This window comes from Adiantum capillus-veneris, chromosome 20, assembly GCF_014529385.1.
Source record: "Adiantum capillus-veneris isolate H3 chromosome 20, ASM1452938v2, whole genome shotgun sequence".
Classification (NCBI taxonomy): Eukaryota; Viridiplantae; Streptophyta; class Polypodiopsida; order Polypodiales; family Pteridaceae; genus Adiantum; species Adiantum capillus-veneris.
Genome location: NC_140950.1, coordinates 110989448 through 111003656, shown reverse-complemented (window position 1 = coordinate 111003656; position 14209 = coordinate 110989448). Strand labels below are relative to the sequence as shown.

At 41.6% G+C, this 14209-nt stretch overlaps 1 protein-coding gene across 1 annotated transcript; it reads left to right on the top strand.

Annotated features, from left to right (window-relative positions):
* Positions 1–11568: 11568 nt before the first annotated feature.
* LOC147433084 (uncharacterized) lies at positions 11569–13471 on the top strand. Its single transcript, XM_086491703.1, has 3 exons — positions 11569–11797; positions 11945–11994; positions 12946–13471. The coding sequence occupies exons 1-3, from the start codon at positions 11569–11571 to the stop codon at positions 13255–13257; spliced, it is 591 nt and encodes a 196-aa protein (XP_086347829.1). The 3' UTR covers positions 13258–13471.
* Positions 13472–14209: the final 738 nt, after the last annotated feature.

Genomic DNA, 14209 nt, shown 5'->3' with positions numbered 1-14209 from the left:
GTACTTTCAAACCAATTTCTAAGTTATCTGTCACATTTTTTGATCCAAATCACCTCAAATCTTATACACACAGTCTGCATCATGCCTAGAACCAAGTTGCTTCAAAAAATATCCATTTTGATGAAAAAGTTAATAATCACGATTATTTCCTTTGTGGCCATGGTAGGGAAAAATTGCAACTTTGACCTTATGGGACCAAAGCACATGATGTCTCAAGCCCACTGACCAAATTTGAACAAATTTCAAGCTCAAAATCTCAAAATTCCTTTATATCTACTATTTTAGAGACGGAAAGCCTAAATCGAGCACCATTCTCTCCATGTGCACTCAAATGAGCCCACACTTCACTCAAAGTATCTACTGGATATATACTTCAAGCCTATGATGCCAAAATTGCAAAAGTTTGACAAAATTACTCAGTTGTAAATAATCACGATTATTTACTTTTGTTACAAATTTTTGCCTAGACTTCAAGAATTTACTCTTTACATGTTGTTATGCATCTATGCATGTTCAAAAAGTGATTTGAAGCAAATTTGACTCAATTTGTCAGAAATTCAGATTGAAGGACATTTCAGAGCAGAATCTGTCAAATTTGCTAACTTTGGCACTCTCTTCACTTAATAGGAGCCATGTAATTTGCAAAAAAGGCCAAGAAGATGGTCTCCAAAAGGAGAATTTACAAGAGCTGCCACCATACCAACTGAACCCCACTTCAGTAAAGACAACCAAAGCAACCTATCTATTGAAAGAACGTCTTGAGAAGAACAACACAACATTTTTCACAGGTAGATTCAAAAGTGAAGAAGGACATCAGGTAGAACTACAACTTTTGCCAAAAGAGGTCTATGATGTCGTAGTGAAGCCTGAAACAAAAGAAGCTAGCAGAAGGCTTGGACTCAGAGAGTTCTAAGACCAAGAGCCATGTGGTGTAAATTTTTAGAAAGCTTATGAGCTCCTCTCCACAATCAAGGAGGATAATAACACCCAGATTACTGACCAACAAGGACACAAGGTAGAAGTGGTAATTACTAGTGACTGAATCTCTCAAGTCACCTGCAGAAGGGATGACCATGAGGGCTAGAGATAGAAAGACAGCAGGTACCTTCACCAAGGAAACCATTGTGGAAACCTTTCCTAATCTCATTTAGAAGCAAGTGGAGGAACGAGTAAGATTATATCACCAACACCTCCACTTTCTAGCAAATAAGCCGCCAAGGTACACAACACCCAATCATGCAGTTGCGACTACATTTACACAATTGCTAAAGTCTACAACCAGGCAACCCATCGATCACGCACAGTATGTGCTATCCACACTGAAGGGTACAAAGAAAGAGGGCAAGATAACCTATCTGGGAGCACCTTAAGTACTCATAAGAATAGCATACCATGCTATCGGCATGGCAGACAATTTGCCACCTACCCCAGATCAGAACAGATGGATTGTGTCTGCATAGTCATCTGCTCAAGTGACAAGGTCCACAAAACAAGTTTACAAATCTGATGAAGCATCTTCACAGAGATCTCATGAAGCACATAGCAGCGAAAGCTCAGACAATGAAGAGAAGAGATTTAGACGTGAAGAGATGAAGAAGAAGGTAGTGGCCGCACATCTAGAAGAGCCTCAACAAAAAAAGGCGAGGATTGAACGAGAAAACCTATGAAAGAAGCCACCAAGCTGCAGACGAGGATCCTAGAAAGCCTCCAAGTAAATGGATATGCAAATCAGATGCAGGAGATGAAAAATAAAATGCGGTCAGCAGCGCTTAGCCATAGTGCTAAGGCTAAAGAGTTGGAAATGGTAACAGATTCTTTTCAAGGAGTGCTAGAAGATAGATTAAATGTCATCACCGATTTGCAAAAACAAGTCCACGAGTTTAAAGCTGAAGCTAAACACCACTAGCTAGCTAGATACAAGCAGCAAAAGGAAATGGAAAAGCTAGGCGAACTTCTCATGAAGTTAACAGATGCCTGCAAGACCAAAGACGAACAGCTAACAAAAGTTACCAACGAGCTCTTAACTACAACTCTGTCATTTCAAAAGATCCAGGTGCAGCTAGATGTAGCAAACGCTTCACTACAATACTCAGAGCAGAGGATCAATGATCAGGAAACCTTCTTGCGATAGATAAGAGAAAATCCGACCACCAAAAACCTTGACTAAGATATAAAAGCCAATTTTTGTAATTTATTTTTAAGTTTTGGATAATGAAATACACAGCGTGAGCTAATGGTGCTCACTTCTCAACTTCTCGTGCTTCCTACTCCCTCGCTAGTTGTCAAATTGTAGTAGCGTCTGTTGCATTGCAACCGCAGGTAAGAACTCTACGCATTGATGTAATCACTTCAGAGTATTTCGTAGCTTTTGGCATCGTCAACTTACGTCCTAATTTCAACATAAGTAGGAATTTACACTTCAAAATAAAAAACTAAGCATAGACGGGGTATTGGGGCATCATTGCTCAACATTTAGATGCATTCTAGGTCAAAAATTATTATGTCAACAACCCACTACTATTAATAATCGTGAGTTCTACACTTGACCTAAAGTGGGATTTGAGACCATAAGCATGTGGGCTTAGGTCTTATAAACATGTCCTAAAAGTTTCGTTACATTTGGATGTCATTTGATGTAATGAAATTGATATTTTATTGTTTAATGCAGCCTGACAGGTGGAAAAGGCTAAGGGTTATGTGAAAGAATCTCGAAAGGAGCTGGCGTAGCACTCCGCTCTAGGAGGTGTTCCTGCACGTGCGTCCTCGCTCTCCCTGCTCTCTATCTCTCTCTGTCCACGTTTATCATTGATTATGCGCTCGTGGATGCGTCAGGTATGCAGATCTATCATTTTATTGTCTGTAGTGTGTTATTTTTGAGTATTTTGCAGGGCAGCCAGGCTTCCAACTGTAGCAGTGGTATCAGAGCACAAGGATACGCTCTTGGTAACAATCAGTCTCACAAAGATCCAAAAGCTAGCAATTGTGAAAGGATCTATACGACTATGTACCAAAGCTAAGTGCACTCATATTATTTTTTGTTATTTTCTTTTTTTTCTTCTTACTTGATTTATCGAAATCTTGTCATTTTATTTCTCTTTGATTATACTTATTTATTGTAAATCTTTGGATACTTATCATCAATCCTACGTAAATTTGCAATTATCAAAAGAATCTGGCTAAAATATATAAATCATGATATTTCATATATTGAGTGAAGATCTACTAAATATTGCTAATATCTCATTTAGCACTCTGTAAATAACAATATAGCTTGTAGTTTGTTCATCACGCATGAGGTCGAGGATACAAATAATAGAAGGAAAAATAATTTATATCGACGCAGATCTAACTCCCAAGGTATAGAAAAATAAAAAAGAAAAGCCGGATAGACTTCAAAGATCTGTCTGATGAGGCTTCGATCTCGAAGGAGCCAAGGCTCAAGATCTACTACACTAGGGTGTTGAATGAGAAGAAAAGCGTTATTTTAATTTAGGGGCATATATCCCACGAATCTTCAACTCGCAACTTCTCATTGACTTGTGCAACTTGCAGTCTAGCATGCATCGAACACCAACGTCGCCAGCAAAATTGATGCAGCCTGGCAAGGAACACAATATAGTGAAGAAGGAAGAAAAAGGTGTATTTTTACATCATGATAAGATTATCCAAGGGCACAAGCCCTTCCATCTACAACTGAGCAACAGTTACAACTGCAACGGAAATGGCAAGGGAAACTTCTCAGAACTGTGTGTGCCTGCATGGAGGCGCTACCCTCAACTACTCAGAACTCTATGTGCCTGCATGGAGGCACCTACCCTCAACCATACAATCAATTTTTTGGGCTCCAAATGTTGGAGGCCAGTCAATCCGGACTTCATGCAATCTTTGCGACAAGCACATACAGCCGTATCTCTCTCTCTCTCTCTCTCTCTCTAGAAATCGATTGTTTCACTCTCACTACAGGACCGTCCACTCACCCTCTCTCTCTTTCTAAACTAACGGCGCATTTGTGTGCCTTACCATGCACACCACCAGCCCGTCCAGACCTCATGCGACTTCTGGCAGTCCTCGACTCTCTCCTTCTCTCTCTTTCTCACTCAATCAAACTCACCAGACCCTTGTTTGGCCTACTGACGGGCAGACGTATCTGTTGTCTCACAGCCTTGAACTATTAACAACCAGCCGCCCAATCACCCAGTGATCATCATGCAGTGAAACAATTTTCTGCAGTTGTATCCAACTCTTTCTCTCTCTGTTCGCCCCTCATTTGCTACACATGCACACACCTACACCCACTCCCAGGTTCCAACCAACCATGCAAAGTCACTCTCCCTCCCTCCTTTTGATGGTGCAACCTATTTACTTGAGTCAATGAGGATAATCGAATTATTTACCTCTCTCTCTCTCTCTCTCTCTCTCTCTCTCTCTCTCTCTCTCTCTCTCTCTCTCTCTCTCTCTCTCTCTCTCTCTCTCTCTCTCTCTCTCTCTCTCTCTCTCTCCCCCTCCCCCCCCCCCCCCCCCTCATGCACAGATGGCCCCTTGCGGCCGCCAGCCAATCCCGTGTACTGGATCATGCAGCGAGTCCGACCCCCCTCTTCAGCTGTCCTTGTCCTTCTCTCTCGATTTTCTATCACCCATCACAACAGTCTTTATCTTTCTCTCTCTCTCTCCACAGCCTTCATCACTCTCTCAGTGGTCCACGGACGCCCACAAACACGCCGCCATCAACTACCACTCTTCTCACGTTCAGTTGCATGCACACTCTTGCATGGCATCTACACACACACACACACACACAAACTACTTCATCCTGTGCACTGTAGTGTGCATCCACCACCTACACTGCCTCTCTTCCTCTTCCTAACCTCATACTGCTGCCCTGCGCGGCAGCTACCAATCAGCGACTCATAACCACAACTTTTTTTTCATCATGCGCAGTCGTAGCCTCCCACCACTGCAGATAATCCACCAGTTTTTCTCTTTGGACTACTGGTGGCCACACACACACACACACACACACACACCACAATAGAAGCCATCAGGGCGCCATTATCCTCTTCAGTCCCCCCCCCCTCTCTCTCTCTCTCTCTCTCTCTCTCTCTCTCTCTCTCTCTCTCTCTCTCTCTCTCTCTCTCTCTCTCTCTCTCTCTCTCTCTCTCTCTCTCTCTCTCTCTCTCTCTCTCTCTCTCTCTCTCTCTCTCTCTCTCTCTCTCTCTCTCTCTCTCTCTCTCTCTCGCGCGCGCGCGCGCTCTCTCTCATCATGCAATGCATTCTAGCACAGCAGGGTTAGCTGGTTACCCATGGTGCGTTGTGAAAAGCAGGCTGGGCTGAAAAAGGGGCCATGGACATCAGAGGAGGACCAGAAGCTCACAAGCTACATTCATACACCAGGGCATAGCAGTTGGTGAGTGTTGTCCAAGCAGGTCGGGCTAGCAAGGTGTGGCAAGAGATGCTGACTGTGGTGGACTAACTACTTGCGGCCTCGCATCAAGCATGGAAACTTCGCTGCGGCAAAGGAGGACTCCATCATCCAGATCCCCGTTGTTCTTGGCAACCGGGCCTTCAAGCTTCCATTTGTAACTCAGTACAGTGAGCTGTGGCCAACCCGGACATTAATTATGGTACATTGGCAATGGACTTCTTGCAGGCCAAGCGTGCAAGTTGAAACTTGAGCCAAATGCGGGAGACATCCCCGCCAACACTGATCTCCTTTACTCCTGTCAGGCTCTTACTCCCGGCCGGCATGCCTATCCCCCTGGAATCCTGCACAGCAGGTTCCATTCTTTGATTTTCTTGTCAAGATGTTATTATACGTGATCTTATGAGGGGAATTGTAGATGTTGAACATTAGGTCAACATCTTCCAAAAGCAACCTCCTACAACAACAGTATGCGAAAGCGAGTGGTGCATGAGACTATCTTCAATCCCTTGCCAGCATGCACCAAGCAAAAAGATGTTGCTACTTCCATATGCGTGCATGCTCTTATGGTAAGCTCATTCTAGGGCCAAAGAGAAGGCTCAAGCCTTACAGTTGTATCATCGAGTGCAAGAGCAGGCTCTTGTTAAGCCCAACGCCTATTCTCATGTCTTTTGAAACCTTGTAGCGGCTTGGGTGACCTATTTCAAGGTGCCCTTACACATTCCACTGCTACTAGAGTAAGCCCTGGAGTCAAACATGGTTGTGGGGACTGCTCTTGTTGATCTTTATTGCAAGTACAACCACTTAGAATAAGGATTTAGTGTGTTTGAAAACATCAAGGGTCGCAATGTCATTTCAGGAATGCATTGCTTACTAGCTATGTGCAGAATTAGCAATGGCTTCCCACCCTTAGTCTTTATGATCGATTGAGAACGGAGGGAGTGACGTCAGACTGTGTCACTTTATTGTGCATCATATATGAAAGTGTGCGGTAGTTTAGGCTCCACCAAAGGGTGCAAGAAAATAAATGCGAGCGATCTTGTTTCTATTTTTCTAATTGGAAATTCCCTAGTTGACATGTTTGCCACAAAGGGCAATTGAGGTTTTTAAAAGCTTCCGCATGTCCAATTGATTAGAGATGGACCTCTATTAGATGGAATGTTAGGAAAAACCCTTATGGATATGCATGCCAAATGTGGCAGCTCAAAGATACCAATGGGCTATCGTCCTTGCGGGGCTTTGTTGGATATGTACAACAATTCTTTGGCTCTCTCTCTGTTCTTTGTCCTTTTTGGTCTATCAACAATCTATGGATTGCAATCAGCGATATTCATTGTTGTTATTAAGTTGTTACTTTTTAGGCTTTAGAATCTACGAAAATATTACCAATCAATTAGATGTCTACAAGCCTTGAGGAAGAGTTATTTAAAAATAAACCAATAAATCAATAGATAAATCAATAAATAAAATGACTCCTTCTCACATTGATGTTATAAATTGTTATTCTAGCACTTTTACAATAATTTGCTTCTCATTGGTCCTATTGGCTCTTAGTTGTTTTGATGCTTTCATGCCCTACATCGTAAACACCGTGAATAACCATAACGTGCTAGGGTCAAATTTCACCCTCAAGATACATTAGCCCTTAATATTCGACCAATGATGACCATCGATGAACTCTGACTAGGTATACTTTTAGCTACCAACAGCCCAATTGCATATTACTTGGATTATTAAGCAATTATCAAGCATAACCAAGATAATCCCTCTCACATCATTATTTGCAAGAGCTATTATCCCCATAATGTAAGTTTATATATACCCATTAGCAATGATGTAGTGTGATTTGATTTTTACTTTGATTGCTCTACAAAATGTCTTACATGTTACATCATATGTCCGTCAAATTGTTGTTGCATATTACTCAATATTGTTCCATTTATTTGCCTCTGTACCACATCCCTCCCAACGTTTCCAATACTCCTTTGCAAAGGACTACGATTACTAACAAATACTTACCTCTATGCCTGATTTGCAGCCAACTACTTTAGGAGACCTACTTTTGACCTATCCTACCATTCATACATGAGTATGGCCTCACTTTCTCTGAAGACCGATATCCACTGGTCATCCCAATCTTGCAAACCACCCTATCAATTTCCATAACACCTCTCTTATCCGCTCATTTTTACTTAAAGTTGTCTACTTTCATTCTCTTTTATTAGCATACAAACTTTGCATCAAAATTTTCCTTCATGGTGTCTCAAATATTAATGCATTTGATACAATTATTAACGTCTTCTTAAAATTACCAAGAAATTGTTTTTAGTGCTTTGTTTTTTAAGAAAAGTTTTACAGATAAATCTATATACAATGCTCTCATATCAAACTCCAGTTTGATAGTCACAGCTTTCTCATATTTGTACCTCTCTCTACATGCACACACTGGTGTATACATTTTTAAATACGGTCTATTATCAAGGTAAGTGCCTCCAATACCTCCTTTCTCTTTTTAGGTTATCTTATAATCTATCAACCAAGTTATCTCACATATAATTGCTTAAGTTTTTCAGTGAATGGAATTTTTATTAATGTCATTTGATATTATATAGCTCCTCGCATGAGCTACTAAGGTGTTTTCCAACATCAACAAGAGTTTGTAAGTACCTTGCTCTTCCACTATACTCCAAAGTGGTTTCAAACAAACAGTAAATATTTTTCTATTTTACGTCTTGTCTAGTCCATTGGTCACACGCACACAGATTCGCCGGTTTAGGCAGTGTGTAAATGCTCATCTTGGTGCAGATCAGCCGATTTAGGCAACACATTGAAAATTACAGATTCATGATTTAAAAAAAAAATACCAAATGGAGATTCGCCGATTAAGGTAGCATTAGTGCAGATTCGCCGATTTAGGCAGCACATCTTATTGGTGTAGATTCCTTGATTTAGGCAACGCCGATCACAAAATCATGCTGCAGTGGCTGGCCACCACTGCAACTGGTATGATTATGTTACCCAGGTACATAATGAAAGTGATTTTGGATTTGGATATTTAGATTTTGGATTTGAAATGGATATATGTTGGCAGATTTTTGGACTTGACTTTTTGTGGGTTGTCGCGATAGTATTTATGGAATTGGATTGAGATTGATGCGAATTGAATATTATGATGAGTGTGACCAATGATATCCCGATTCATCAGGGTATGACATATACTGCTTATTCTAGTGGTATGGGACACTAGAATAGGTAGTATGTAGATGACGACAAGCATAAACTAATGTTGTTTCATTTCCTAATTTTTCTTTTATTATGTGATGTTTTGACACAACATACTAATCACTGTTTTTGACAAGTATTGTTTGCAGATTTTATCTTCGCAACTGAGGACAATTGCTTTCCAACGGAGAGGTATGTAATGGAATTGATATTTTATTGTTTAATGCAGCCTGACAGGTGGAACAGGCTAAGGGTTATGTGAAAGGATCTTGAAAGAATATTATATTTTATAATGTATTATTCAAGTGCTCTTTATGAGCTTTGGCCATTTATGACCCGTCGGCCAGTTTGTAACCAATTTGACCATTCAAGAAATCTATAAAACAAATATGTGCAAGAGGGAAATGGTCACTCTTGCACAGGGGGAGATTGCACCCAGTGTTTGCGTTGCTCTTCTCTCCTCTCCTCTCTTCACTCACATCGTGCTGGCGTAGCACTCCGCTCTAGGAGCTGCGCCTGCATGTGCGTCTTCGCTCTCCCCGCTCTCTATCTCTCTCTGTCCACGTTTATCATTGATTATGTGCTCGTGGATGCGTCAGGTATGCAGATCTATCGTTTTATTGTCTGTAGCGTGTTATTTTTGAGTATTTTGCAAGGCAGCCAGGCTTCCGGCTGTAGCATTTGATGCTGTAATGAATGTGATTTGTTTGCTGATGAGCGATTGGCTTTTTAGTGACTTCAGTCACTTGAGTGTAGCTTGAGTTAGATGCGAGTTGTTTGTTGTCTTCCAAGAGCTTCACAACCTCTTGTAGCCTCTATGCACTAGTCGAGTCAGCTCCACTCCATGTATTGGAAATTTAATCGTGGTTCTCGCTACATCTGCAATAAGATAGGAGTGAGATTCGACACCCGTCCCACATCTAGATAAGCACATTTTACAATTTTTACAATCTCTTATGCATGATTCAAAAGTTGATTCTAAGATACTAGCTCAAATGAAAATGTGAAAATTTAGATCAAGCTATGAGCTAGTAATAATGTAATTTTTGAATGAATTTGAACTGGCTCTTGAAAGCCAAATTTTACATTTTAAAGCTCTCCAAAAGTTGGCTAACAACTAGGTCACATGAAATTTTTGAATTTCTAGAAGAATCTATGAGCTAGAGATGACTACAACTTGATGGAATGAAAGTAAATGGCTCTTAATAGCCAAATTTTGTACTTGAAAGCTCTTTAAAAAGTTGGGTAAACACTAGATCAAATGAAAACATGTTCACTTTAGACCAAGCTATGAGCTAGCATGTATACAACTTTTCATCCAAAGAATTGAATGGCTCTAAATAGCCAAGTTTTGCAATATTTGGCAATGATGACCCCTTCTTGGATCAATGAAAGTTCTTGTTGCCCACAACCCTTCAAATTAAAGCTCAATTGTTAGTGCATGAAAGCATTTGTTTAATGTAAGCACTGAAAGCATGATCAATCACAACCCCAAAAGTTTAATTCTCACTCTTGGCCATCAAACAAGCTCAATCTTAGTGCTTTGCAATCATATGATCATTCAACACGAGCACTAAAAGAATTGACAATCAATCACAAGTCAAATTTAATTCTTTGTTTTGGCCAAAGAAAGCTCAAATTAAGTGCTATGCAAGGATTTTTCATTTAAATCAAACACTAAAAATGTACAATCAATGCCAAGCCCAAGCACAAAGTGCCTCAGCCAAGGATCAATGCACTGGTCAATGATTGCTCTAAAAAGTGAAAGCCACATGTATATCACAAATAATTTGTCTTTGAGGTCAATGAAACTATAAATCAAATCGAGCATTAGAAGAGTGCAGAAGCCAAAGACACATGTGCAATGAAGTTTGTTTAGGCATTGAAATACTCACACAATCATCACACAATTCGATGCTCACATTGTTACTTAACTAGAGTAAGAAAAATAACGCACTCAAGATGTTTGCAACTCGTGACGCATGGCTCTTGATAGCCAAATTTTCAATAGTTTTATTACTTATCCTCTTTGATGGCTTATGCAACCTTCAAAATCATCTTCATTTTTTAGTGCTAAAAGTTTTGATATAACCCAAACACTAAAACGATCATGGCTATCACAAATCTTACCTTCTTAACACATTCCATGAGAAAATGTTTTTCTCATTACAAATCATTGCCATGAAATGCACAAATTTGATCTCTCATCCTTTCATTAGCATATTTTATCAAAGAAGGTAAGAGGAAGAGAATATCGACCAATTGATATTAGACAAGCACATAGTAGGCAATCAACAGCATTCAACAATGTGCTTCCAAACTTTTTCAGCAAGCACAACTCTTAAACAAATGCTCATTTTCATGCCCAAGACTTTCCAAGTTGATGGTAGATTTTTTTGGATGCAGTGAAGGGTGAGAATGCTCTCTAAAGGAAGCCTTAACGTGTTTTAAAAAAACTGAAAATAACATTTTCCCCCCCTTTTTTTTTGACGTCGATGACTGCGAGTCTGCGACTCTGTGTCTGAAGATGTGTGTGTGTGTGTGTGCGCGCGCGCGCGCACTCTTGGCATGTGGTGAATGCGATATTGGTTGCAGGTGGGTGGGGTGTGTATCAATTCATCATCGGAGCCGAGAGAGAGAGAGAGAGAGAGAGAGAGAGTGGACACATGCCAGGCAAGAAATAAGTGGCTTCCAACTTGGTCAGCGCGGGCTTGATGGCAACTACCAGTGCAACTGGGCAAGGATGAGAGAGAAGTGTCCTACAGAGCCTGGAGTCGGTTTGCACCAGAGCCGGCTCGGCAGGGACTCGAGAAGCATGTGTGTGTAGGATGCTTTTTTTTTGTTCTACACAGCACGACGCGGTTGCACAAAGAAAGTGGGACGGGGCTCTGAGTCTGTACCCGAGTCGCTCTTGGTAGCTTTGCAGCATGAGCCCCGCAAGTCCTAACTTTTCAGGTCCCACCAAGTGGTTACAGCGCATACAGGGGATCGACACACCCACTGTAGCCCCTCCAAAATCCAGCCCAAAGCCAAATTTTAGAGCGCTTACAATACTTGACTGGCTATTGCAAGTCATCGAGGAGATGGCGGGCTCTGATTTGGCGTTCTGCGCGGGTCGACTTCAAACTCGGTGGCACCACCACCAACACCTCGAAGGTCCTGGAAAGCTCCTTTCGCATCAGAGCTAGCGTATTCCTCTACGCCATCTGCTGCCCATCTGCGCGAGCTCTACTGCCATCTGCTGCCCATTTGCACACCGCCACTGGCCATTTCAAAGGTCTTGGTAAGCCCCATTCGTATCAGAGCCAGGGTTTTCCTCTACGCCATCTGCTGCCCATCTGCCCTGCATTCAGGTATGCGCTATTTCTCTGCCTCCCCATTTCTTTAGCATATCCCCTGCACATGCATCGCTTCTACTCAAATGTAGTGAGGTTTGAACAGAGCCCTGCCTGCCTGCATTAATCGCTGTACACAAATGAGAGCGAGTTGGACAAAGAAAGGAGGCCTCTTTGCACTAACGTCTCATAACTTTGAATGAGTGATGAAAACTCAGACTGCAATCATGTTGTGCTGCTTTGGTGTGAGTTGATGTCATTGGAAACGCTAAAGAATTCTTCTCCATAAAGCTTTCAGTTGCGGAGGGCCTTTGTAGGAGAATGTAAATCCATTCTAGGTTAGACCTGTGGAGCAATTGGCTATATACTTCACTGATGCAGGAAGGTGTGTCGGCTTGGGTGAAAGTAATGGGCTGATCAAAGAGTAGATGCATTGCTGTCATGAAAAGCTGCGAGATGGACAAAGAACGGGATGGGGATGAGGAAGGAAGTGATCATCGAGCAAGTCGCCCTGAAGGCAACTGTGTAGGATGGACATTGTATGATTTTGGCTGGCTGTATTTTCTTTCAGATGGCTGCTTTTGGAGAATGACAATCTATGTCTATAGGAGACGTACAAGACAGAAGAGATGATATTGATATGTACAGCTTGTTATTGCATCAAATGACAATCTGTGTCTACAGGAGACGTACAAGACAGAAGGGAATATATTGATATGTACAGCTTGTGGTTGCATCTTTTTGTGCCAGCTATGTTATTCAAAGCTATGGCAATATTAGAATTGTTAGCAATGTCTGCGATGGTTTCATCAAGAGTTTTTGTCGACTGCATTGATATGAGTTTGTTGGCTGATTGTTATCGACTTGTGGGCTGATTTGTTAGGATCATTTGTTACGGTTATGGTTCCTTTTTCTGATAGATAGAAACCCCTTTAAGCACTTGATGATAGATAGTTTCTTCTGTTGCAGGCGTGCCAATTTGCAAGTATGTCATTCTTTCAATCTTTCCCTCAATTTCTCACACAAAACCAACAAACCTCGCGCGCTTCCTCTGCCTTCACCAATGGAGAGGGGCAGTTCTATCCTCTTCAGTCACAATTTACGATCAACTCGACTGCAACACCATCTCAAGGGACATACCTTGTCAACCTCACTTCCAACGGCATGCATGACGAGGTGGTTTTCGATAGCCAATTGCCATCTGAAGATGCTACCATGCAGCCTGATCCCAATCCCATACCCACTCAACAACCCCCGGTAGATCGAACCACCGCAATGTAACCTTCTCACTCTTTGACTGACATTTGGATTTATTGTAACCTTCGAAGCTTGTAGGAGGTGAAGCATAATCAATATGAAGCCAGTATGAAATATGAAGTCGACAAGCTGCTAGTTCAAACTACATTTCTATGCATCAAAAGTTGCACTACACTGTCTACCAATGAAAAGACGACACATTTGAGAACATCAACTGTAATGAGAAATCCATGCTCGAGACAATAACAAGTACTTATTACTAACTTTCCATAATCCTTCTTGGGAAACAATAATTTTTCAAAATGATTCTATACCACTAGTGAAACAGCTACATAGCACCTCTGTACCTCCACCATTTCGCTCACAAGGGAAATGAAAGAAAGGAATTTTTATTGACGAGCGCATAAATAACAGGTGCCCTAGAAAGAAGAAATCGTATAGCTTCTACATCGACCTTGGTAGGCAATTAGTCTATTAACCCTTGCACATCCAAGTACTCACGCATGGTCTCTCTGAACTCTACACCTTCAGGGGTATCTTCAAGGTCACCTCCAACATCTAGGGCAAATGGATTGTCGAGCAGTGGGTCATTCACATCGATTTGACACACCTTGATCTCCTGCTCTACCGCTAGATCCATTAGCATGTTGTGCAAGATGCAACATGCTTGTAGAGTTGCAGGCAATGTGAGTAGATTGGGTGATCTAATTGGGCCACCAACAAACTTTCATGTCACCTTCAAGCGGCCGAAAGCATGCTCGACCACAATCCTTGTCGACGAGTGGAAAAAATTGTACCTGTGATGACTAATAGAGTCCAACATAGTGCGTGGATATGGAATGAGTAGCCAAGGCAAGAGAATGTACCCTCCATCACCCACAATATATTCCTGAATACTAAGGTCTTCGTGAAGAAATGGTTGACCTACCGATCGTTCTCGATCTTGGCATAACCTATAGAAACCAGAGTTGCGCAG

Bases quoted from the DNA above. Each gene is read 5' to 3' on its own strand.
- LOC147433084 (XM_086491703.1), top strand. From the start codon at position 11,569: ATGAGCCCCGCAAGTCCTAACTTTTCAGGTCCCACCAAGTGGTTACAG. The intron at 11,798-11,944 runs GTCCTGGAAAGC...CATTCGTATCAG, and splicing joins CCACCACCAACACCTCGAAG to AGCCAGGGTTTTCCTCTACG. The intron at 11,995-12,945 runs GTATGCGCTATT...CTTCTGTTGCAG, and splicing joins CCCATCTGCCCTGCATTCAG to GCGTGCCAATTTGCAAGTAT.